Source organism: Jaculus jaculus, chromosome 8 (assembly GCF_020740685.1).
Source record: "Jaculus jaculus isolate mJacJac1 chromosome 8, mJacJac1.mat.Y.cur, whole genome shotgun sequence".
Taxonomy (NCBI): Eukaryota; Metazoa; Chordata; class Mammalia; order Rodentia; family Dipodidae; genus Jaculus; species Jaculus jaculus.
Genome location: NC_059109.1, coordinates 128,443,994 through 128,471,098, shown reverse-complemented (window position 1 = coordinate 128,471,098; position 27,105 = coordinate 128,443,994). Strand labels below are relative to the sequence as shown.

Below are 27,105 nucleotides of genomic sequence, written 5' to 3'. Positions count from 1 at the left end.
TGGTGCACCCATTCTCATTCTTTCTCCTTGCAAAGAAAACGGAAGCCAGAAGTGGTGGCACACACCTTTAATCCCAGCACTTGAGAGGCAGAGGTAGGAGGATCACCTTGAGTTCTAGGCCACCCTGAGACTATATAGTGAATTCCAGGTCAGCCTGAGCTAGAGTGAGACCCTACCTCAAAAAACCAAAATTAAATTTAAAAAAATTCCACAAATATAGAGGTCAAATTTTACCACCCGTTGTAAATTACAAACTTATACCTGCCATGAGAACAAACACAAACTTTGCCAAAGCTGTGGCTGGATATACAGAAATACCACCTTAGAAACAACTTTACACTTTAAAACTTTATTGATTCTCCACCTGATCAAAGCATGGGATATGTAACAGTATTATACATAATATTTTTACATAGAAAACTTTACATAGCATTTCATATTATATAATTCTGCTTTATTCTTTCAAAAATGTATACATCCATTGGGCAAGGAATGCTTTTCATTAAATTATCAATATTAAATGCACTTAATCATTGTGTATAGATTAAATCAAAGTAGCTAAGAACTAACTTTTAGGCATTTTGAAGAGGTAAAACATACACTTTGCACATTAAGAAATACGCAAATAACAGTTTTAAAAATGAGAACACTGAGAGAAACTACACCTTGGATGAGTGTTGCTTTTGGAGAGCAAGGGTTTCCAGATATATTCATTCTCAGCTTTGGTTTTTCTGTTTCCCAAACTGCAAAGCTGCTGGTGGCACAACTCTAGGGGATCATGTGAGTTCTAGCGGTGCGCCTAACCCTTGACACACACAGACAATTCAGAAGTACCCAGCTTCTGAAACCAGTATCCGTCACAGCCCAACAACAAACACACCCGCTTGCCAGTGATTCCTACTGACTAGAAAGACAACTCAATGTGTAGCCAGAATCACAAAAAAACAGCAAAAAAAAAAAAAAAAAAGTTCAGCTTTTGTGTGTTTTCTGCATTTTGTACAAAAGTCACCCGTCAGAGGAAAGTGTTGTGTTCCAGATATTACTATACAATTGTCTTTACGTAGGTTCTTTGGTTGTACGTGAGGGGTACAAGGAAAAGGGATAGTGGACTCTACAGGTGCATATTAGAAATAAGGTTTCCCATCATCTGTCTGTTGTTAAGATGCCCATGCTGGTGACGTCCCGAGCAGACAAGGAAGAAAAATGCAAGTGCTTAAAACACAACAGTTTGGTGACAGAAGTTTTTCTAGAGACCTAACACATATGACTGGTACTTCCAGCATTCTGAGAAAGAAATAAGGCCTCGGTAGAGGATTTGTCCTTCCTACAACTCAGTTAAACTCCAAACAGCATTCTGGCCTGACGGTGCAGAGTGACACACACTCTTCTCTAGTGTCTGAGTGGCCCCAGCTGCATTTGTCAGGAGAAAGAATAGATGTGGTCCCAGCAAGGGATTTATACTGAATGGCTTATTTATTACTGGAGCTCAGGGGTGTCCTCTGGCTGTCACTGTCCACTGACAAGAAAAATTACCCTGAATGGTTTTACGTCCAGTTTTGAAAAGATCCATTGCCTCATTCAGAAAATTAAATCTTTTACAAAGCAAGATTAAAAAACAAAACAAAACAAAAAAACCCAAGAAATTCAAGCCCGAATACCTCAGCAAGTAATGAAACATGCTGACAATTCCTATCCTGCAGGAGGCAAAAATTCAAGAGCAGGCAGGGGGACACAGGCTACACTGGTGAACAGATGCCACGTGACAAGGAAACCCCACCAACTGAGGATATAGCTTAAACAAGAGATATTCACTGACTGAGCCTGTGTGTTCCCCATTTCTGCCTCCAGCGTAAGTAGTGTGGAGACACCAGATTTCAGGACACATCAGTCAAGTGTGCTCATACTTTCCAGTTACAAGAGGATCTTGTCCCTTTCTGTAGATGACACAGGCCTCTCAGCGGATGCATGTAAAGTAAAAACCTCAACTGGTCCTTTTTCTTTGGTACAGAAATTAAAATACTTTCTTGGAAAAACAAATGCAGGTAAGAGTACTGCTGGCCAAACCTAACAGCTCTGAAGGCTGTCAAAAACAATAGAAAAGAAAATGTTAAGAAACCAGTCTCTTAGCAAGCAAAAGCACCAGAAATCCTTCTTTAGAAAGAAATATTTGACTCTACAGATACATTCTCAACAAATGATTGACATCTAAGGCACCAGAGTTGACGTCAATGCAACCCAGTTTACAGGACTCAAATGTAGGTAGAAGTCTGAATGCTTTCATCACTGTGTGTGGCATGGTTGAATGCGCAGCTGCTCTGGTGAGCAGTGAGGGAGAGCAGAGAACGAAGTGTGTGTTCTCCTCCTCATGGACTTAAAATCACTCGGGCTTCCAGATATGCCACTATGGCTTTGGGTGCACTTGTCCAACTGCCTGCTTTTATATTTGGGCACGGGACCATCATCAACACAAGGGCTTCTGAATCTAATCTTGTCAAAGAGTTCAGCTTCTGGCTCAGATGAGCACAAGTGCAGGCACCTGTCACTTCCTGTCATTGTCACAGTTCAGTTCAGCTGTAGTTGCCCCAAAGCAGTGACCCTCTCTCCTCACACAGTTACTATTACTTCTCTGAAGGTCCCTTTCAAAGGGACTGTGCAAAGCAGTGGCGCTCATTCTTCTGAGGTAAAAATAAAAATGTTTACTCAAAGATAAAAGACCTCTGGGTAAATAATGACTTCATAAAGGAGGCTTGTGTGTGTGAGGTGGATGACAATGGGCTCTGGAAACTGGAACCAAGCACTCATCTATAATCACCTCAAGGAAGGCTAATCATATTTCAGAAATTGTTCACTTTTTCCTTTATTTTTTTCTTCCCAAGTTATTAAAACAGGGAGAGTCATGAGACACTACAGTTTTTTTAACCTTGCAAGCTCCTAATTTTACTAAAATCTGCCTCCAATCAAATTTTAAATACCTTTTGTTTTGTGAAATACTTTAAAAACCACTCAGACATTAACAAAACACAACATAAAACAACTTTTCTATGCTCTACTTCCCTAACTAACTGTGGATGACTTGTGACTGACAAAAACACTCCAACTTCTCTAACACACTCTAACAAAACACCCAGTGTACTTGAGGTGGCAGTTAGCCATGACAAGAAAGTTTATTAACATACTTTCTAGCAAACACGACCTACACAGCTATATGCAGTATTTTCAAGGAACGTGACCTCCTCTAACGAAACGTTTATAACCAGTCACAGAGCTGTGCTAGGACATGGTGTTCCCAGTGATTAGATGGTTCAGTCAATAAAGTGGAATGACAGATGAAACAGACTCTCACCCACTGAGTTACTGGTGCAACGGTTTAATGAGACACCACAAGCCCCGGCTGGGGAGTATGATGGGCCAGTGTATAGGCCAGTCCTGTCCAAGCCCTTCTGGAGCCAAGAAGGCAAGTGGCTCCTCATCTGTGTGTGATCCCTCACGAACCATGCCAGTCAGAGCTAGCATGCTGCATGTCCTGCAGAGCTGCAGTGGTGGGCAGGGCCAGTGCTACCATGCTGGTGACAGGGCGGCTGGCACTTGCGGCAGCTCTTCTGGGATCCATATCTTATATACAACGCCGATCCGCAGGAAGAACTTCCGCAGCACTGCTCGGAGCTCGGGGATCAGGTCAAACTGCATAATCTCACACAAGTAAGGGTAGTACATGGAGGCATGTGCCTTGAACTGGCCGTGGGGGAAAAGCAGAGAGAGGAAATTAAACATGGACTTTTTCGGCACCAGGCTTTCAAAAGCACTCATCTCACCTTGAAACTTTTTACAATACTGGTGCTTTTTTTCTTGCTATTAGAAAACTGTTAAAATTAAAACTTGTATTTTTGGAGGCGGGTTTGGTGGTGCACACCTTTAATCCCAGCACTTGGGAGGCAGAGGTAGGATGATTGCCATGAGTTCAAGGCCACCCTGAGACTACATAGGGAATTCCAGGTCAGCCTGAGCTAGAGTGAAACCCTACCTCGAAAAACCAAACCAAACCAACCAACCAAACAAACAAAAAACCCAAAACAAACAGAAAAAAACAGGTATTTTTAGCTGTGTGTGGTGATGCATGCCTATGATCCCAGCACTTAGAAAAGGTAGGAAGGCTAAGGCAGAGGACCTCCATTCAAGGTCAGCCTGAGCTACATATCAAGACTGTCTTAAAAAAAAAAAAAATTAGCAAAAACCAAACTTAGAGCCAGGTGTGGTGGTGCAGGCCTTTAATCCTAGCACTCTGGAGGCAGAGGTAGGAGGATTGCTGTGAGTTCAAGGCCACCCTGAGATATAGTAATTTCCAGGTCAGCCTGGGCTACAGTGAGACCCAACCTTGAAAATCCAAAAATTAATAAAACCCAAACCTAACTCAGCATGAAGATTTGGGCTTGTAATTTCAGCACTTCAGGAGTGAGGGGCAGGATGATCAGAGTTCAAGGCCAGCCCAGGCTACAAAAGGTCCTGCCTCAAAAAAAGAAGAGGAGGGCTGGAGAAATGGCTTAGTGGTTAAGCGCTTGCCTGAGAAGCCTAAGGATCCCGGTTCGAGGCTCAATTCCCCAGGACCCACGTTAGCCAGATGCACAAGGGGGTGCATGTGTCTGGAGTTCGTTTGCAGTGGCTGGAGGTCCTGGTGCACCCATTCTCTGTCTCTCTCTGCCTCTTTCTCTCTCTGTCATGCTCAAATAAATAAATAAATAAAATTTAAAAAAAAAAAAAAAGAGGAAGCTGAGTGTGGTGGTGCACGCCTTTAACCCCAGCACTCGGGAGACAGAGACAGGAGGATCCCTGTGAGCTTGAGGACATCCTGAGACTAATTCTTTTTTTTTTTTTTAATTAATTATTTATTTATTTGAGAGCGACAGACACAGAGAGAAAGACAGATAGAGGGAGAGAGAATGGGCGCGCCAGGGCTTCCAGCCTCTGCAAACGAACTCCAGACGTGTGCGCCCCCTTGTGCATCTGGCTAACGTGGGACCTGGGGAACCGAGCCTCGAACCGGGTTCCTCAGGCTTCACAGGCAAGCGCTTAACCGCTAAGCCATCTCTCCAGCCCTCCTGAGACTAATTCTACTTCAGCCTAGAGTGAGAGCCTACCTCAAAAAAAAAAAAAAAAAAAAAAAAGAGGAGGAAGGGGCTGGGGAGACAGCTTAGTGATTAAGGCGCTTGCCTGCAAAGCAAAAGGACCCAGGTTCAATACCCCAGGACCCACATAAGCCAGATGCACAAGGTGGCACATGTGTCTGGAGTTTGCAGTGGCTGGAGGCACTGGCACGTCCATTCTCTCTCTTTTTCAAATAAATAAAAATTAAAAATTAAAAAAAAAGAGGAGGAAAACTCCCTCTCCCCTCAAAGGCAAAACCAAAACCAAACCCCCTTTTAATGATATTGGACTTAAGATAGTCTTACTACCAAAGTCAGTTGTCCTTTTTTTCATTTGGTAAAACAAGTTTTTAGGTCTAAGCCACCATTGCACAACCACAGACCTATTCTAACAGAGTCGTCTCTCTCTCTCTCTCTCTCTCTCTCTCATAAAACGCCCTTCTCTCCAAAGGCATCGCTGCTTGTATTGAACTAACTTGCCTTCGGTGCTCAGGAATGGTCTATTTATGTAACCTTTCTGGAGGGATCCAGATAACAGCCACTGCAAATGTCCATGTCTTAAGAGTTTACTAGCTTGTACCTTTTCATCATTTATTTTGAGGGTTTTGGTTAGAAGTAGCAGCAAGAGGTTTGTCCAGGCTTCCCGATGACTTTCAGAATTCACTGTGATGAAATAGGCAAGTGCTTGGCTGCACACCCTAGAAATGGAAAGGGCAGGCATGTCACATGGTGGACTGACATTCATGGAGAACTACCAATTCCTGCAAGGATCATTTACCAAGCATCTACACTGGCTGTGTCAGCTTGGGCATCCCACTGGCCCATCGTTTTTGCAGCTGTAAAACAGGGTTACTCTGAGCATAAAGTAAATGTGTTGAATGATTGTTTGGCTCAGTACTGGCACCTAGTAAGGAGGATTAAAGGCTTGCACCACCACGCCCAGCTCATTCTTGGTTGGTTGGTTGGCTGGATTCAAGGTAGGGTCTCATTCTAGTCCAGGCTGACCTGGAACTCATTCTGTAGTCCCAGGCTGGCCTCCAACAATGATCCTCCTACCTCTGTCTACTGAGTGCACCACCACACCTGGGCCCTTTCTTTTCTTTAGTACTGGGGACAGACACATGCCTATGATCTCGACATGTGGGAGGTGGAGCTAGGAAGAAAGACTACATACTGACTTCAAGGGCAACGTTGGCTGCATGAGATCTTATCTCAAGAAACAAAAAAGATTTCAAAGGGGAAAGTGCGGGGGGGGGGCAGGGAGGAGGGTATTACCATGGGATATTTTTTATAATCATGGAAAATGTTAATAAAAATTGTGAAAAGAAAAAAAAAAGAAACAAAAAAGACTTGTCAGCTATATGTTCTCAATGAGGCAGAAGGGAAATGGATACAACTGTAAAGGAGCAAAGTTTAAAAAAGAAAAAAAAAAGCTCATCATTGAAGGAACACATGATGGTATTCTCATGTATTTCTAAGTTTTGCATGTGCACGTGTGTGTGTGAGGGTGTCATACATGCTATAGGCAAGTACTCTCTACCACTAAGCTATACCTCCATCCCCTCCAAACGACTATCAACATTCCACCACAGGTACACACCCTAAGTCAGTTGTCCACCTGACAGTAAGCTCCGCAGAAGGACTGTGTCAGTGTACACTGCTAGCAGCTGCGTGGAGACTGTGCTACCCAACTCCAAGGTGGTCAGTACTGAGTGTTACTCCCTTTGTATCTTAAAGGAGTGAAAGAAGGCTGGGGAGATGGCTCAGTGGTTAAAGCCTGCCTGATTCCCCAGTATCCACATGAAGCCAGATGCACAAAGTGGTACATGTTTTTGGAGTTCTTTGCAATGCAAGAGACAGTTAATGGGGTATCAGAGTATAAGAACTTTACTTCTACTCTTTTCAGTGTATATACATGTACATACAAACACATACACACACACACATTTATATTTATTTATTTATTGTTTTTATTTTATTTATTTGAGAGCGACAGGCAGAAAGAATGGGTGTGCCAGACTCAGTTCCCCAGGACCCACATTAGCCAGATGCACAAAGGGGCGCATACATCTGGAGTTTGTTTGTTGTGGCTGGAGGCCCTGGCACACCCATTCTTTCTGTCTCCTTCTCTCTGTCTGTTGCTCTCAAATAAATAAATAAATAAAAATTTTATATATATATATATATATATATATATATATATATATATATATTTCCAAATTCTTAAAAAAATAAAACCAGTTTCTCTTTTTAAAAAATTAAAAAAAAAATATTTTGCTTGCTGGGCGTGGTGGTGCACGCCTTTAATCCCAGCACTCAGGAGGCAGAGGTAGGAGGATTGCCATGAGTTCGAGGCCATCCTGAGACTCCATAGTGAATTCCAGGTCAGCCTGGGCTAGTGTGAGACCCTACCTCAAGAAACCAAAAAATAAAATAAAATAAAACACACACACACACACACACACACACACACACACACACACAGCTTATTTATTTGAGAGGAAGAGAAAGAGAGAAAGAGACTATGCACATCAGGGCCTCTAACCACTACAGATGAACTCCAGATGCATATGGCACTATGGTGGTTTGATTCAGGTGTCTCCCATAAACTTGAGGGGTTCAGAATGCTAGGCTCCAGCTGATGGAGATTTGGGAATTAACACATCCTGGAGGCGGTGTATTGTTGGAGGTGGGCTTAGGGGTGTTGCAGCCAGTTGCTGTTGTCCACCCTCTGCTCATGCCATCATTTTTCCCTGCCATCATGGCGTTTCCTCTCAAGTCTGTAAGCCAAAATAAATCTTTTTTTTCTTCCCTACAAGCTGCTCTTGGTCTGGTGATTTCTGCCAGCAATGTGAACCTGACTGCAATAGCCACTTTGTGTATCTGGCTTCATGTGGGTACTAAGGAATCCAACCTAGGTCCTTTGGCTTTGTAGGCAAGCACTCAAACAATATGCCATCTCTCCACCCCTAAATATTTTTATTTTGGGGCTGGAGAGATGGCGTAGCAGTTAAGCACTTGCCTGTGAAGCCTAAGGACCCCGGTTCAAGGCTCGGTTCCCCAGGTCCCACGTTAGCCAGATGCACAAGGGGGCACACGCATCTGGAGTTCGTTTGCAGAGGCTGGAAGCCCTGGCGCGCCCATTCTCTCTCTCTCCCTCTATCTGTCTTTCTCTCTGTGTCTGTCGCTCTCAAATAAATAAATAAAAAATTAAAAAAAAATTTTATTTTATTTTGTTTTGGATTTTCCAGGTAGGGTCTTGCTCTTGCCCAGGCTGACCTGGAATTCACTATGTTGTCTATGGCTGCCCTTGAACTCACAGCAAGCCTCCTGCCTCTGTCTCTCAAAAGTGTGTACCACCATGCCTGGCTCCAAAATGTTTTTTAAAAAGACAGAAAGAAGGTTTTGGGAACTTGGAGTTCAGTATACTTACCATATTCAAGGAGCTGAATTCTGTTGCCAACATAAAAAAAAAAGTGTGCAGAAGCTGGGGAGATGGCTCAGTGGTTAAGGCATTTGTCTGCAAAGCCTAAAGACCCAAGTTTGATTCCCCAGATCCACAAAGTGGCAAATGCATCTGGAGTCCGTTTGCAGTGGCTAGAGCCCTGGCACATACATTCTCTCTCTCCTTGCAAATAAATAAATAAATACAATATTTAAAAAGAAGAAGAAGTAAAGGTTCAGCACTTTGGTGATGACTAGGAGGTAGCAAAGTTCTTTTTCTGCCTGAGGCTTTCTCACTGGTATCCTATTGTCTCCCCATTGGTGCATTTCTATCTAACTGTAGTTACATCCTGGCATCTGAGATTCTAATTTCTTTTTCTTCAAATGAAGGAAAGATGGGATGCCAGACAGCAACTCTGATGAGGACCTCTTCCTACAAGGGACAGTGAGTGACCTGTTCCCAGGGTGTCAGCCAGAGTCAGGCCTTCCTCAGCTTGAGGACTGAGAGGCAGAGCACTGCTCACTACTGGTGCCTCTGCCTGAGGAGACTGATGAATGTAACAGGGAGGAGGCCCTCCTGGCTCTCAGGCTGTTCTAAGGTGAAATGGAAGAGGCACTCAAAAAGGAAAGTTAATATCAGAGTATAAGAAATTTTCTTCTGCTCTTTTCAGTGTACAGTATGCGTTTTGATTATGTTAATAAGGAATTTAAAGGAAAAACAAACTTCTTACGTTAAAAGTCGCTGTTGAATTTCACCCCAGGAGTCCTTGCGGTTCTCATCAACGTACATTCGAAACAGGATCCTTAAACAACAGGCTAGGCTACTGGTTTCTTGTTTGAGAAGATTGGGTTTAGACTTGCCCTTAAAGCCTAGGGAAGAAACAGTCACATTAGCAGTGCATACTGCCAGGACAGAATTGAGACTCTGGGGAAGACAGACCTCGAGTCACTTAAAAAAATACTGAAGGGAGGTAGGAGGATCACCATAAGTTCAAGACCACCCTGAGACTACACAGTGAATTCCAGGTCAGCCTGGGCTAGAGTGAGACCTTACCTCGAAAAAACAAACAACAACAAAAGGGAATACAAGCCTGATACTGAAAACCTAATCAAAAGCCTATGGCAGGGGAGGTCATGAGCCTTAGGGATATAAAGCCTGCTCTTGACAAATGTATATATTACTCTCACCAAATTGCGTGAATACACTACACTTAATGATCATACTCATATATTAATGCTACTCTCACTTCTGTTTAGAGAAGCTTATCTTTTCAGATGGTGATGACCACTGGGATGGAAGAAGGGAAGGAGGAGTGTCCAGCACTGAAACATCTCACACCCTCCAAGGCTCAGGGTCCATTGTGGAAGAGGTGGCAGAAAGAATGTAAGAGCCAAAGGAAGGGAACCACTCCTTACATACAACTGTCGGGACAGAATTTGGCCTTGATATCTAAGACTTTGCAGTGCCTAGCAATTCCTTCACAAGACCCTCATATTAGGAGAAAAAGATGATGACGTCAAATTAGAAGAGAGACTAATGGAAAGAGGGAGGGGATATGACGGACAGCAAAGTTATAAAGGGGAAAGTGGGGGGGGGAGGGAAATGCCATGGTTTATTGTCTGTAAGTATAGAAGTTGTCAATAAAAAAATATATTAAGGGCTGGAAAAGAAAATACTGAAGGAAGCTGGGCATGGGGGTGCACACCTTTAATCCCAGCACTTGGGAAGCACAGGTAGAAGGATCACCATGAGTTTGAGGTCACCCTGAGACTACATAGTGAATTCCAGGTCAGCCTGGGCTAGAGAGAGACCCTACTTTGAAAAAAACAAAAACAACAACAATAGCAAAAGATTGAAACAGGGCTGGGGAGATGGCTCAGTGGCTAAAGGTACTTGTTTGCTATCCCAGGTTCAGTTCCCCAGGACCTACATAAAGCCAGATGCACAAAGTGGCACATGCATCTGGACTTCATTTGCAGTGGCAAGAAGTTCTGGTGTGTCCATTCTCTGTCTCTCTGCTCACAACTAACTAACTAAATAAAAATAAATATTTATTTACTTGGTTTTTCAAGGTAGTTTCACTCTAGCCCAGGCTGACCTCACTCTGTAGTCTCTCGGGGGCTTTGAACTCTCTGCCTCCCAAGTGCAGTGCTGGAATTAAAGGTGTGTGCCATGATGCCCAATTTATTTTATTTTATTTTTTGTTTGTTTTAAAAACTATTTTATTTTTATTTATTTATTTGACAGGGAGAAAGAGGGAAAAAGAATGGGCACGCCAGAGCCTCCAGTCTAGCCACTGCAAAGGAACTCCAGATGCATGCGTCCCCTGGGCCTTTTGGCTTTGCAGGCAAATGCCTTAACCACTAAGACATGCCTTCAGCCCTAGTTTTGTTTTAATATCTATCCATCCACCCATCTCTCTATCTATTTGAGAAAGTGAGTATAGGTACACCAGGGCCTCTTGCCATTGCAAAGGAACTCCAGACACATAAGCCACTTTGTCTAACTTTACATGGGCCCTGAGAAATCAAACCCAGGTCAGCAGGCTTTGTAAGCAAGCAGCTTTAGCCAGTGAGCCATCTCGCCCACTTATTTAAGCTTGTTTTGTTTTAATTTTTATTAGCATTTTCCATGATTATAAAAAAATATCCCAAGGTAATTCCTTCCCTCCCCCCCCCACACACTTACCCCTTTGAAATCCTTTTTTTTTCCTTTTTTCTTTTTTTGCTGGGCATGGTTGCACATGCTTTTAATCCCAGCACTTGGGAGGCAGAGGTAGGAGGATCACTGTGAGTTCAAGGCTACCCTGAGACTGCATAGTGAATTCCAGGTCAGCCTGGGCTAGAGTGAAACCCTACCTCAAAAAAAAAAAAAAAAAAAAAAATCCTCTCCCTCCCCGAAATAGAGTATTGCTCTAGCCCAGGCTGACCTGGAATTTATTCTGTAGTATTCACGGTTTCATGGTGATCCTCCTACCTCTGATTCCTGAGTGCTGGGATTGAAGGTGTGCTCCACCATGCCTGGCAAAAAAAAAAAAAAAAAAAAAAAGGGGGGGGCCACAGGCCACTGCAAATGAACTCCAGACACATGTGCCACTTTGTGCATTTGGCTTTATGTGGATACTGGGGAATTGAACCCAGGCCATCAGACCTTCCAAGTAAGTGCCTTAACCACTACACCATCTCTCCAGGCTCCCTTGTTTGTTTATTTGTTTTTCCCAGGTAGGGTCTCACTCTAGCCCAGGTTGACCTGGAATTCACTACGTAGTCTCAGGCTGGCCTCACTTCCAGTGAACTTCCTACCTCTGCCTCCTAGTGCTGGGATTCACGGTGTGTACCACCACGTCTGGCAAACACTGTTTTTAAGACACAGTATAGCTGTCAGTCAAGTTGTGCCAATCACTCGCTTAAGTGAAACAGCCACAGAGAAAAGGTATTCCAACCATGGCTTAAAGTAGCCATTTGGAGTCTAGCATGGTGGTGCTCATCTGCCATCCTAGTCGCCAAGAGGCTCAGGAAGGAGGGTTATTGTTAGTCTCAGGCTGAGATAACTAATGAAGTTCAGGTCAGCATCTACCATACTTAAGTTGTAATTTAATGTCACATTTCATGTCTTGAAAGAAAAACTCTTGCCAGGCGTGGTTAGCGCACGCCTTTAATTCCAGCACTTGGGAGGCAAGGGTAGGAGGATCACAGTGAGTGTGAGGCTACCCTGAGAATACAGAGCGAATTCCAGTTGAGCCTGGGCTACAGTGAGACACAACCTCAAAAAAAAAAAAAAAAAAAAAGAAAAAAAAAATTCAACTCTTCACCCTTCCATTTATCTTTTCATTCCCAAGAATCTGTCATGTATCAGGCAGTTTCTTGGCACCAAGATGAAATCTATCCAGTATAGGAATAGTTGGAAAGTTATTATAGCTATGCCTAAACTACCAGGAATCTCCCAAAGGCTTCACCGTTTTAGGAAGAGGACCAGTGTGCCAACCTATCTGTGTGCCCTTACCTGCTCGCCACAGGACAGTCCGTTGCTCATAGTTGGAATTGAACGCTTTGGAGAATGAATGGGACTCTTGCAGACAGTCCAATAGCTTGAAGAGGTGTCGGGAAGACATGTACTTGTACATGCCCTGGTCTTCTGTCTCAATGTGGATATCAGCATCCAGGGTGTCTTGCTGGAGGGGAGAGGACAAGAGAGCTGAGTGAGAAGTATGTATGGAGGGGCTTGAGCAATGAGATGGCACCATTTCCACTTGGACTTTGTCCTGTGTGGCTGACGCCATGTCCTGACCTACTGCGTGGTGATGGGTTGGTGACAAAGGCTTTGGTGCTGTCAGTGCTGACAATTTTTTTTTTTTATTATTATTTGAGAGAAAGAGACAGACAGAATGGATGTGCCAGGGAGTTCAAGCCTGAAACTACATAGTGAATTCCAGGCCAGCCTGGGCTACAGCAAGACCCTACCTCAAAAAATGGGGCTCAAGAGATGGCTTAGTGATTAAGGCACTTACCTGCAAAGCTAAAGGACCCAGGTTCGATTCCCCAGTACTCAGGTAAAGCCAGATGCACAAAGTGGCACACACATCTGGAATTCATTTGCAGTGGCCGGAGGCCCTGGTGTGCCCATTCTCACTCTCTCAAATAAGTAAAAAACAAGTTGTATGCAAATGTTTGTAATAGTAATATGTATGAAAAACTTTTTTTTTTTTTTTGCAGGGGGGCTTTTTCAAGGTAGGGTCTCATTCTAGCCCTGGCTGACCTGGATTCACTATGTAGTCTCAGAGTGGCCTTAAACTTGAGGCATTCCTCCTGCCTCTGCCTCCTGAGTGCATTGGGATTAAAGGTGTGTGTTACCATGTCCGGCTTATTATTTTTATTTTTTATTATTTTTTGGTTTTGTGAGGTAGGCCTTGAATTGAACTTATGGCAATCTTGTTGTCTTCTTCTCAGCCTCCTGAGTGTTAGAATTACAAATGTGAGCAAACATGTTCACCTGGCTTTCCCTCTCAAATTCTTTCTTTTCTTTCTTTCTTTTTTTTTTTTTTTTTTTTTAAGGCAGAATTTCATGTAAGTCAGGCTGACCTCAAACTTTCTTTTTTCTTTTTTTTTAAGTGTCCTTTTCTTAGGGCTGGAGAGCTGGCTTAGCCTTTAAGGCATTTGCCTGCAAAGCCAAAGGACCCAGGTTTGACTGCCCAGGACTCATGTAAGCCAGATGCACAAGGGGGCACATGCATCTGGTGTTCTTTTGCAGTGGCTGAAGGCCCTGAGCATCCATTCGCTATCTGCCTCTTTCTCTCTCCTTTCTTTCTCTCTCAATTAACTAAATAAAAATATTTAAAACAAAGTGTCCTTTTTTAAAATTTAACTTTATTTACTTGCGAGAAAGAGACAGACAAAGAGAGAATGGATGCACCAAGGCCTTCAGCCATTGCAAATAAACTCTAAACACATGTGCCACCTTGTGCATCTGGCTCATACAGGCCCTGGGGAATTGAACCTGGACACTTTGGCTTTGCAGGAAAGCACCTTAACTGCCAAGCCATCCCTCCAGCCCTGACCTCAAACTTTCTATGTAGACAAGGATGACCTTGAGCTCCTGATCCCTCTGCTTCCACCTTCCCAGTGCTGGAATTATAGGTATGCACCAAATGTCCCCTTTCTAGGGCTGGAGATCAAATGCAGGGCCTCATGCATGCTAGGCAAACACTCTACCAACTGAGCTACATCCCCAACCTTTTCTTTTAAATATATTTTGAATAATTTTTAAAAAAGATCTATTTTTGTTTATTTATTAGAGACAAAGAGAGGGTGATAGAGAGAAAGAGAGAGAATGGGTACACCAGGGCCTGTAGCTATTGCAAATGAACTACAGACACATGTGCCACCTTGTGCATCTGGCTTATGTGGGATCTGGAGAATCGAACCTGGGTCCTTAGGCTTCACAGGCAAGCAAGCACCTTAAACACTAAGCCATCTCTCCAGCCCTAAATATTTTATTTATTTATTTATAAACAGAGATACAGATAGAGAGATGGACAGAGAGAAAGAGAATAAGGCAAACCAGGGCTTCCATCCACTGCAAAAAACTACAAATACATGTGCCACTTTTTACATCTGGCTTTACGTGGGTACTGAGGAATCGAATCCAGGTCATCAGGCTTTGCAAATAAGTGTCTTAACCAATGAACCAACTAATTTTGCTTTTGTGAAACAGGGTCTTGCTGTTTAGCCTTGATTGGCTATATACCAGGAAGCCCTCACATGTTTGGCAATTTTCCTGCCTCTGCTTCCAAAGTTCTGGGAATACAGATATACACCACCATACTTAGTACATTCTTAGTTGCTGGTGGTTAAACTATACACCAACAACAGAGTCTCATCCCTGGATAAATAACACTTCCTTAAGCACCAAGGGAGGGATGGCATGTGAGCAGTGGTATACTGGTAAGCCAGCTCTTAAAGGGATAAAAAAGAAGACCTTGATTTTTAGTGTCTACTGATTTCTGTGTTATAAATTAAGTTCCAGAATGGCCAATTTCAAGTGAGCAAATGACTAAAACAATGTTCTTGAATGTGGGGTGGATGGAGAGGAACATGATGGGCTCTGAACAGCCAGTTTGTGCTGGCTCCAGCACATTCCTGACACTGTGCTGCCTTCCCTTGGACAAGAATGTTGGGTCCAGACTGTGGGTCGTTACCTGGGCAGCCACCATGTGCTCCGCATCCTCCTTTTTGCTGGTGGCAGGATAAAACACGATGTTGTCGATGGTCTGGATCAACTCCAGCTGGACCACACACTTGATGAGAAGGCTGGCAAACAGTTTCTGATCTATATTAGATGATAAAGATTAACCTAATAATGACTCACAATGTCCAACAAATGTTCACTGACCTCCTACCACACAATTCCTGGCGCAGTGGCACAGCATTGAAGGGACCAGGCAAAACCTGACTCCTACACTACAGTGTGGCAGACAATAGCTATCGCGTACGTGTAAGCTCCAGTGTGCCAATAATAGTGGCCTAAGACAGAGGCAGGAAGTATCAGGTCTGGGTTGCAATTCTGACTAAGCTGGGCAGAAAATGTCTCACTAACAATGTGATATTTACAAAACAAATAACACAAGAAGAAAAGGAATAGAAAGTATTAAAATTTGAGCAAAAATGGAAGAAGGTGAGGGAGTTGGTTCTGCAGGTCCTATGTCTTCTGGCAAGTTCTACTATCACTCCACAGGCCACTCCTACAGATTAGGTCTGGACTGTGTCCTTAAGTGCAGGGGCCCTGGGTGACTACACTGCCCAGCTCCTGCAAGGAGACAGCATCTCAGTTTGGGTTGGCGGGGAAAGAGCCTTTGTAAGATCTTAGTTTCTGCATCACTTTCCATCTACTCTAGAAGTAGAACTGCCTCATGCATTTTCCACTTCTCTATGCCTATATTCATAAGGCCTTGCGCTTGATTCCCTGTCATACTTTTACCCCTGCTAGTGGTTAGCCACCCATGGCTGGTCACAGCTCTTAATACTGAAACACCCCCCCCCCCCCCCGTTCATATCTGCACTGCAGTTTCTGCCTACAGTAGACTCTGACTCCACTCTTGTGGTTTCCATCTCTGGGGCTCAGAGGAGGCTCACAGAAGCATCTCACAAGTGTTGGCTGATTCACTAGGGTAAAAGTAGAGATTACTTCCCAGTGTACTGTAGAATTAAAATGTTAAAAAAGTCAAACACAGGTTGTAGGGATAGGAAACAAGAAGACCCAGTTATCTTTAAGTATTTGGTTATTTGAGGTAGGCTTTCACTCTAGCCCAGGCTGACTTAGAACAACTTATTCTGTAGCCCCAGGCTGACCTCAAACTCATGATGATCCTTCTATCTCAGCATACCAAATGCTGGGATTAAAGTCTTCAAGTTTTTAAAGGGGCTGTAAAATTATATAACCATGTAACAATTCCTTATGAACACCGGTTTACCTTCCAGGGGGCTGGGGATGGAGTGCAGTGGTAGAATGCTTGCCTAGTATCCATGAGGCTCTGGGTTCAATCCCCAAAACCCTCCAAATAGTTTTAACTTTTGAAAAATATAATATAGATATAGCAGATGTTAAGAAATAAAATGATGTAGCCAGTCTGGTGACTCTACCACACTCTGGAGACTGAGGCAGAAAGACAACAAGATTTGAGATTATGTCTCAAAAAAAATTTTTTTTTTTTTGGTTGAAGACTGCCTGCTTAAGCTTAGGCCCAGATAGGAAGCAGAGCTGGGAAAACAGGAGAAACAAAATGCAAGGCTTGCTGGGGGAGCCAAGCAGCAGGGACTCTAGTCCTTAGCACTTCTAGTGCAGGCATCTGGATGCCCAGAGTGGCTCTACTGAAGGGACTTGACCTGACCCCCTCTCTGCCAATCACCTTATCTGGAGCTGACGACCACATAAAGAAATCTGTTTAGCCCTGGGCACTGCAGGGGAGCTGGCAGTGCAGCAGTCAGTAAATGACAGGCTTCAGTCCCAGCAAGTGCCTTTCTATTTCTACGGCGACTTCTGTTATTCCTTCAAAAGACACCAGGAACATGTCTGCTTAGTGCACTGTGGTGCTTCAGAAGCTGACTTCAGTGTTTACACCCACAGCCATGTGCATGTCAAGGGACTGTGCTAAAGATAAACAATGGGGGGCTGGAGAGATGGCTTAGCGGTTAAGCGCTTGCCTGTGAAGCCTAAGGACCCCGGTTCGAGGCTCGGTTCCCCAGGTCCCACGTTAGCCAGATGCACAAGGGGGCGCACGCGTCTGGAGTTCCTTTGCAGTGGCTGGAGGCGCTGGCGCGCCCATTCTCTCTCTCTCCCTCTGTCTTTCTCTCTGTGTCTGTCGCTCTCAAATAAATAAATAAATAATTTATTAAAAAAAAAAAAAGATAAACAATGGGGGACACCACTTTAAGAAGCCCAGCAGCTCAGCAGTTAAAGGCACTTGCTTGCTAAGCCTGAAGGCCTGGGTTAGTCCCCAGTACCAGGTAAAGCCAGATGCACAAAGAGGTACATACATCTGGAGTTCTTCACGGTAAAAGGCCCTGGTACCCCCATTTTCTCACTTTCTTTCTCTCTACCCAATCAAATAAAATTAAGAATAAAGAAATAGATAAAAAGCCCACCAGAATCCTTGAAAATCCTCACTCCTCAGTCTGCCCAAAGTGCACCTGGATCCCACCTTTACTATATACTGGCAAGTTATACCACTTGTCTAAGCTTTGTCATTCAAATGCAAAGCAACACCTCTTCAAGGCTAGGGGAGGACTGAATCAGAGCTCGCACATGAATTCAGCAAAGTGCCTAGTCCAATACATTACAGCTGTAAGCCTGCTTTTCACAATGAGAAATCAGCACACATCACACCAAGAGCAACATCAAGAGACAAACTGATAAAAAGCAATTTGGACCCTGCATCCAGAAAAATATCCTAACACATGAGGAGTTCCTCCAAACCAATAAAAACAGACTTAAGCAGAGTGTGGTGGCGCACGCCTTTAATCCCAGCATTCAGGAAGCTGAGGTAGGAAGATCACTGTGAATTCAAGGACAGCCTAGACTAAAGAAAGGTCCAGGTCAGCCTAGACTAGAGTGAGACCCTACCTAAAAAAACCAAACAGGGCTGGAGAGATGGCTTAGTGGTTAAGTGCTTGCCTGTGAAGCCTAAGGACCCCGGTTCGAGGCTCGGTTCCCCAGGACCCATGTTAGCCAGATGCACAAGGGGGCGCAGGCATCTGGACTTCGTTTGCAGCGGCTGGAAGCCCTGGCGCGCCTATTCTCTCTCTCTCTCTCTGCCTCTTTCTCTCTCTCTGTCACTCTCAAATAAATAAATAAAAATGAACAAAAAAAAAATTAAAAAAAAAAAAAACCAAACAAACAAAAACTCCAAAACAAGAGATTCTATGCTTGTGTACACATATGTGTCAACATACATATGTAGGTTTTTGCTGGCATATGGACACAATGAACCAGAAAGGTCCATGAGATTCTGGACACACTGATGACGGGAAGGAGAATGAAGGGAAAGAGGGTCCTACTGTGTTTGCCCCTCTGTTTTTTGTCTTCTTCTTCATTTATTTTATTTTTTTGAGGTAGGGTTTCACTCTAGCCCAGGCTGACATGGATTCACTATGTAGTCTTGGGCTGGCCTTGAACTCACAGCGACTCACTCTGCCTCCAGAGTGTTGGAATTAAACATGTGCACCACGATACCTGGCTCTGCCCCTCTGCTTTCTAACTGTGAGTCATGTCAAGTCATCACCTACTGCAAATAAGCAACTAAAAAACTGAAAAAGCAAAAGTGAAAGGGATCTCACTCGCATATGGTCTACCCTTCCAGCTGTCATCAGTTGGGTTGGAAAGCTGGCTCTGGCCTCTCTCAGAGGCATTTTTGTCTATGCTGCTTAAAGACTGCCGGTCCATATCCACATCCTAAAAGAAAACCAGAAAAAAAAAAATCACAAAGCTTACTTCTCTTCCATACCCAGAGCTGGGGACACTTTACACACTAATAGCCAACCTTAAATTTAATGGAAACTTCACATTCTCCTACTCTAACTCAGCATATTTCTCCACACTTTACAGTGGTGACTGAAAAGGTTTTTTTAGATTTATTTATGAGAGAGAGACAGTGTGAGTATGGCACGCCAGGGCCTCTAGCCATTGCAAATGAACTCTAGATGCATGTGCCACCATGTGCATATGGTTTATGTGGGACCTGGAAGATCGAACTTAAGTTCTTAGGCTTCGCAGGCAAGTGCCTTAACCGCTAAGCCATTTCTCTAGACCACCATATAATATATATATAAAAACACACACACACACACACACACACATGCACACACACACACACACCTATGTATGTATGTATGTATGTATTTTTTTTTTGAGGTAGGGTCTCTCTCTAGCCCAGACTGACCTGGAATTCACTATGTAGTCTCAGGTTGGCCTCAAACTCACAATGATCCTCTTACCTCCTGAGTGCTGGGATTAAAGGTGTGTGCCAACACACTCTGCCATGAAAATTTTTAATTAGGTCAAGCTCAAGAATAAGTTACTATTACTGTTTTTCTCCCTTCACTGAGAGTAACTTAAATGGAAAATTTAAAGGCAATTAAAAAACAGAAAATGTTTAAATACTGTACTTTACTCTAATACTGAATAAATTCTGACTGCATCCATCTCTGTATTCAAGCCTAGGTCTTTTATAGTCTAACTGTCCTAAACTGGTGTGATGATTCATGCCTTTAATCCCACTACTTAGCAGGTTGAGGTAGGAAGACTGCTGTGAATTCAAGGCCAATCTGGGCTAGAGTGTGAGTTCCAGGTCAGCCAGGGCTAGAGTAAGACCTTGCCTCACACAAACAAACAAAGAATTTAATGATCCTAGAGTTGTACGGGAATGTAAATTAGTAATGCAGCACCTACTCACCCAGCAAACCACTGTATTCTACAGTAAAATTTAAATTAGAACTTCCTTATATGGTGACACCCCCCCCCCCAGAAAAAAAGAAAAAAAAAGGTTTACAGTTTCTTTGGTGGCGAGTGTGAGTGTGGCACTGTGAATTTAGGAGGGCAGTGAGCAAGGCCAGCTGTGGCAAGGGGTGTCAGTTCTAGGGAGAGGGAGAAGTAGGGAAACTGCAGGAATGTGTGTGACCCCACAGAAGGCTGTTCTCAAAGAATATCAAAGATATAGAAAAAGCAGTCAACAGGTTATGTGCCCACTGAGCCTCATTCTGGGGCGGGGCTCTGTGAGGTGTGCACATGCACAAAGGAAAAGCAAGAAATGTAAACGGCATATTTTATTGGGCAAAGGAGTCAAGTGCAAGATGTAAGGAATGTTAATAAGCACGTCCTGCTTTCCAGTCTTAGAGCTTCATTCCTGACTAACCCAGAAGAGCACAAACACATGCTATGACTGGTCTTGACTAAGACTGAGACTGAGACAAGAAGAAAGAAAACAACAAATTCCTACCCAGGATTTTTCTGTTGTCTCTTCCTCCATTCCTGCAGGTCTCCACGTCAGCAAGCTTAAGGGAACGGGAGAGGAGACCATCAAGACAAACGGCAATGGGAGGAAACGCGGACGGTGATCTATGAAGGAACTGCACAGGCACTTACACGTGGGGGATGGTGGTCTTGAAAATATCCAACATGCAGTTGCACGTCTCATCCCAGACTTCAGGACTGAATTTCTCTCCGATGGAGATTACTAAGTTTTCTAAGCAATTTGTACCTGACCGAGCCAACTGTTCATTATCTGCAAAATACAACAGTATCTGTCTTTAATCTTGAGCTGTTGATAACAACCAGGCCTTTGGTGCTTCCTACTGTGAGCTGGAGGGCAGACTTCAATTACTGAAGCTACAATAGGGTTAAGATTTTATAGTTTATGCTACTACAAGGTATAATGATTTTCCTAGTCTATCTGTGAGGGATGGTGCAAGGTCAAGGTTACCTTACTTTAATTAACTGGCCCACATATGGCAAAAGATGGTAGAAAAGACATCAGACTTGCATTTCTATTTATTTATTCATTTATTAGAAGAGACAGAGGGAGACAGAAAGAGGCAGAGAGAGAGAGAGAGAGAAAGAATGGGTGGGCCAGGGCCCCCAGCCACTGCAAACAAACTCCAGATGCATGTGCCCCCTTGTACATCTGGCATTATGTGGGTACTCAGGTCCATAGACTTTCCAGACCAGCAACTTAACTGCTGAGCTATCTCTCTAGCCCAGACCTGCAATTCTAAATGGTCACTCACACACTATATTTCCAATTTTTTTGCAATAAGCCAAAATGGAATCCAGGTGTGATGGCTCAATGGGCCTTGTTTTAATACATACTAAAATAAACATATAACTACTCAAACAAAAGTGGTCTGTTGTTAGGTATGGGGATTCATGTCCTTAAACCCAGCACTTGGGAGGCTGAGGCAGAAGGACTGCTATGAATTTGAGAATAGCCTGGGGCTACAGAGTGAGCTCCAGGTCAGCTTAGGCTAGAGTGAGATCCTAGTTGAAAAAAAAAGTCTACTAATGAAGTTGTTGCCCTTGACACAACTATCAGGAACAGCATAAGCACAAAGGTACCTCTCTCTCTCTTTTTAGGTAGGGTCTCACTCTAGTCCAGGCTGACCTGTTAATTCACTATGTAGTCTCCGGGTGGCCTCGAACTCACGGTGATCCTCCTATCTCTGCCTCCTGAGTGCTGGGATTAAAGGTGTGCGCCACCACGGCTGGCAAGTACCTTTTAAAAATACAAAAATAAGCCAGCCGTGGTGGTGCACACCTTTAATCCCAGCACACGGGAGGCAGAGGTAGAAGAATCATTGTGAGTTTGAGGCTGAGACTACACAGTGGGCTACAGTGAGACCCTACCTCGAACCCCCCCCCCAAAAAAAGATTAACCTGTCACTAAGACCGTGACTATGCAATGTAAGTGACACAGTAATACCTTGTTTAACACACCACTGCAGCTGTGCAAATACATCAGAGAGCAGCACCTCATTCAAAGCTTCATAGAACTGTGTAAACACATCACAGATAGCATAAAGTGCGTGATTACAGGTTGTCGTCATCCACTCCGACTTCTGGAAAAACAAAAAATGTTTCTTAAGATCTACCTGCTGTGTGAGATGCAAATTCTTGGTACTATTTATAAAAACTGCTCTAGAAAGTGAATGTGTTACTAGTGTCAAGCCTTAAATGCCCATACCCACTTGCCCACTTTCTCAGTATCACTGCCTCCAGGAATAAATCTTTTTAATTTGTTTTAACTTTTAGAGAGAAAAAGAGGTGGGGGGGGGAGAGAGAAAGAGAGAGAGAGACAGACAGAGATAGGCAGGTAGAGAGAGAGAGAGAGAGAATGGGCGTGCCAGGGCCTCCAGCCTCTGCAAACAAACTCCAGATGTGTGTGCCCCCTTGTGCATCTGGCTTATGTGGGTCCTGGGGACTCAAACCTAGGTCCTGTGGCTTTGCAGACAAGTGTCTTAACTGCTAAGCCATCTCTCCAGCCTGTGGTTCATGTTTTTTAAATTTTATTTATTTGAGAGAAAAAGGCAGGGGGGGGGGAGAGAGAGAGAAAGAGAAAGAGAATATGAATGTGGGCACACCAGGGCCTCCAGCCACTGCAATCAAACTCCAAATGTATGCACCACCTTGTGCATCTGGCTTATGTGGCTACTGGGAAATTGAACCTGGGTCCTCTGGCTTTGCAGACAAGTACCTTAACCACTAAGCAATCTCTCTAGCCTGTGGCTCATGTCTTTAAGGAGAATTTCTGTGAATCTGAGGCAATACTGGACTATAGAATGAATTCCAGGTCAGCCTGTGCTAGAATGAGAGCCTGCTTCAAAAAACAAACAAAGGCAGGGCTGGAGGAATGGCTTAGTGGTTAAGGCATTTGTCTGCAAGGCCAATGGACCCAGGTTCGATTCCCTAGGACTCATGATAGCCAGATGCACAAGGGGCACATGAATCTGGAGTTCATTTGCAGTGGCTGCAGGCCCTGGAGTACCCATTCTCTCTCTTTCCTTCTCCATCAAATAAATAAAATAAATAAATTAATTAAAAACAAACAAACAAGGAGACAGGCCTTGTGAAGCATGCTTTTAATCCCAGCACTCAGGAGGTAGAGGCAGGAGGATTGCTTTGAGTTTAAGGCCACCCTGTGACATCCAGATCAGCCTTGGCTAGAGTGAGACCCTACCCTGAAAAACAAAACAAGGGGGGGGGGCAGAGACTGGAGAGATGGCTTAGCAGTTAAGGCACTTCCCTGCAAAACCGAAGGATGTAGGTTTGATTCCTCAGGACCCACATAAGCCAAATACAGAAGGTGATGCATGCATCTGGAGTTTGTTTGCAGTGGCTAGAGACCCTGGCATGCTCATTCTCTCTCTCTCTCAAATAAAAATATACTTAAAAGAATAAAAACAAACAAACAAACAAAAAAACAACAGAAAAATTTAAACCAGGTATCGGTGGTGCACATCTTTAATCCCAGCACTTGGGAGGCAGAGGTGGGAGGATCACTGTGAGTTCAAGGCCACATAATGAATTCCAGATCAGCCTGAGCTAGAGAGATACTCTACCTCAAAAACAAACAAACAAACAAAAAACATAAATTAAATAGGGCTAGAGTTAGCCCTTGCTAAATAGTTAGCGCTTGTCTGTGAAGCCTAAGGACCTCAGTACGAGGCTCGATTCCCTAGGACCCACATTAGCCAGATGCACAAGGGGGCACACAACACATTTGGAGTTCGTTTGCAGTGGCTGGAGACCCTGGCACACCCATTCTCTCTCTATCTGTCTCTTTCTTTCTCTGTCACTCTCAAATAAATAAATAAAAATAAACAAGAATAAAATATTTTTTAAAACTTAAAAACAAACAAACAAACAAACAAGATTCTGGAGAGATGGCTCAGCAATTAAGGGGCTTGCTTGCAAAGAACCCTGGTTCAGTTCCCCAGTACTCACGTAAAGCTAGATGCACAAAGTGTACATAGATCTGGAGTTTGTTTACAGGGGCTGGAGGCCCTGGTGCATCCAGTCTTTCTCCATCTGCCTCTTTCTCTATCTTAAATAAATACAGCATTTTTATTTATTTGAGAGTATGAGTGTGGGTGTCATAGGGCCTTCTGCCACTGCAAATGAACTCCAGATGTGTGCACCACTTTGTATATCTGGCTTTATTTATTTATTTATTTTTCAAGACAGGATCTCACTCCAGCCCAGGCTTACCTGGAATTCACTCTGTATTCCCAGGCTGTCCTTGAACTCATATTGATCCTCCTATCTCTGCCTCCTGAGTGTTAGAATTAAAAGCATACGCCACCATGTCCAGCTTTCATCTAGATTTATGTGGGCACGGAGGAATCAAACTTAGGCCCACAGGCTTTGTAACCAAGTCCCTTTAACTGCTGATCCATTCCCTAGTACTTATTTATTTATTTTTCTTCTGAGGTAGGGTCTTGCTCTAGCCCAGTCTGACCTGGAATTCACTATGTAGTCTCAGATGGTCTTGAAATCATGGTAATCCTCTTACCTCTGCCTCTTGAGTGCTGGGATTAAAGGCATGTGCCAACATGCCTGGTTTATTTTAAATTTTTTACTATATTTATTTAAAAGTGAGAGAGAGAGAATTAGAAAATGGGTGTGCTAGGGTCTTTAGCTATCACAATGAATGACCTCCAGATGCATGCACCACCTTGTACATCTGGCTTTAGGTGGGAACAAGGGTCCTTAGGCTTTGCAGGCAAGTGTCTTAACTGCTGCGCCATCTCTCTAGCCCATTTATTTATTTTATTCTTTTTGTTTGTTTGTTTTTTAAAGTATTTTTATTTATTTATTTATTTGAGAGCGACAGACACAGAGAGAAAGACAGATAGAGGGAGAGAGAGAGAATGGGCCCGCCAGGGCTTCCAGCCTCTGCAAACGAACTCCAGACGCATGCGCCTCCTTGTGCATCTGGCTAACGTGGGACCTGGGGAACCGAGCCTCGAACCGGGGTCCTTAGGCTTCACAGGCAAGCGCTTAACTGCTAAGCCATCTCTCCAGCCCTTGTTTGTTTTTTTGAGGGAGGGTTTCACATTAGCCCAAGCTTGCCTGGAGTTCACTATGTAGTTTCAGACTGGCCTTGAACTCACAGTGATCCTCCTACCTCTGTCTCTTGGGTGCTGAGATGGAAGACATGCACAACCACACCTGGCCATATTTATTTTATGTTTAGAAAAAGTTTATTCTAAACATAAAACTCTATTGTATAACCTTAACTAAATTTAAATCATGTTGAAACATGGAAATTTGCCAAAGTACTAACTTTCTGGATGGTGGAGTATGAATTTCTGTATATTCCTAGTAGTCTATATTAAGCACATGCTACTTTCACACTGGGGTGACTGAGGGAATGGTGTTTATGAAAGAATGGTTATAAAGAACCTGTACTTCTCAATGTCATCTCCACTATGGCTCTCTTGCAAACTTTTCAGTGGTCCAATCTGTAGGCAACCCTGAAGCCTGACAGGAATAGAAGCCAGGTGGGCAAACATGGGAATTTCTTCTCTCTCTCAGACTGGGCGGGTCTCTCAGGACTAGCTCACATGGGCCCAGTAGGGCAGTGTCCATCGGTAAAACACCTAATCGGTCCAGTGCTTCAGAATGGTGGTTACACAATGACACTGTACAAGGCCAGTCAGACTCCAGGCAGGGCTGGAGACATCACCTACCTCTGACTGTTGCTCGGGGAGTTTCATATTGTCAAAAATCCGAAACACGATTCTGAACAGGTCCTGCCACCAGTGCTTTTCAAAGGTGTGGCCGTAACTCTTCATGATCTCGAACATGACGGTGAGTCCTCTGGAGGAAAGCAGAAGGGAAAAAGGTTGGGAAAGAGAACAACAACAAAGAGAAGGATGGCAGTGGGGTTGGAGAAGAGACCCAGGCTCATTCAGTGATGCCAAGACACCATGGCACTGGGGGCCTGGTTACCTTGTCCGCACATCTAACTTGCATCTGTTAATGATGCAGGAGAGCTCAAATAAGATGGGGAACCAGCCACGGACCCAGACTCTGTCGCCAGGAGCTACATTCATGTCATCACTTGTGTATTCTTGCAGCACCTACAAGGAGAGTCACATCTCAGATGCAGACTATGCAAGCAGACGGAGGAAAGCAGAAGGGATTATATGTAGACTGAGGTCCCACACAATCTCCTAGCCCCATACTCTGTACTCAGCAGTGCATAAGCTGGAATCCCACAGAGACTGAGAGAGACATTCACCTGCCCATGGGCACTGGAGGGGCTTCCCCCATATGAACCCGTGGACCTTTGCAAGTTTTACAGATCAGCAGAGTCCCAGGGGAGGGGGATTACACTAGTGGTGCTAGAAGTCGAATGGCATTGGCAGAGTATCCCGACCACCTCAGGTTTTCCTGGCATGATGCTGCAGTGCTTAGTAACAGCAGCAGCTTTAATTTACTGAGTGCTTGCTATATGCCAGAACGTTCAAGGATTTTCTATGGATTACCAATCGTCAGAGCTAGGGAGATGGCTCAGCAGATCAAGGCACTTGCTTGTAGTCTGCTGGCTCAGGTTCAATTCCCCAGCACCCATGTAAACTGGATGTAAAAAGTGGCCTAGGCATCTGGTATTTGTTTGCAGTGGCCACAGGCCCTGGTGCACCCACACACAAAGATACTTTTGAAAAGCCAAATTAATGATGGTCCCATTTTACTGATGGGCTAACTGGGGCACAGGTGCTAAGGACCTAAATATGCTACATCTGTCCTTCAGCCAGGGCCAGTTTCCCCACAGCTTGGGTGTGTGTGAAGCCCACTTCTATCTGGGATCTCCATTCCTCTACTCTGCAGGTACTCTCAAAGTGGCTGGAGACCCTGGTGTGCCCATTCTCTTGCTCTTTTTATCTGCTTCTTTCTCTGACTCTCAAATAAATAAATGAATAATTAAAATATTAAAAAAAAAACCCAATGTGAACCAGGCATGGTGGCACATGA

At 43.9% G+C, this 27,105-nt stretch overlaps 1 protein-coding gene across 2 annotated transcripts in view; it reads right to left on the bottom strand.

Annotated features, from left to right (window-relative positions):
* Positions 1-333: 333 nt before the first annotated feature.
* The window catches only part of Arfgef2 (ADP ribosylation factor guanine nucleotide exchange factor 2), a 113,173-nt gene continuing 86,401 nt past the window's right edge, over positions 334-27,105 (bottom strand). For both annotated transcript variants that reach the window (XM_045155851.1, XM_045155852.1), the window contains exons 29-39: positions 26,080-26,210; positions 25,818-25,947; positions 22,049-22,184; positions 20,716-20,854; positions 20,570-20,624; positions 18,912-19,026; positions 15,278-15,408; positions 12,586-12,754; positions 9,314-9,452; positions 5,719-5,836; positions 334-3,732 (exon numbers count right to left, since the gene is read on the bottom strand). In XM_045155851.1, coding sequence (XP_045011786.1) covers positions 3,556-3,732; positions 5,719-5,836; positions 9,314-9,452; positions 12,586-12,754; positions 15,278-15,408; positions 18,912-19,026; positions 20,570-20,624; positions 20,716-20,854; positions 22,049-22,184; positions 25,818-25,947; positions 26,080-26,210 — 1,440 coding nt within the window. In that variant the 3' untranslated portion in view covers positions 334-3,555. The remainder of the gene's footprint in view (positions 3,733-5,718; positions 5,837-9,313; positions 9,453-12,585; positions 12,755-15,277; positions 15,409-18,911; positions 19,027-20,569; positions 20,625-20,715; positions 20,855-22,048; positions 22,185-25,817; positions 25,948-26,079; positions 26,211-27,105) is intronic.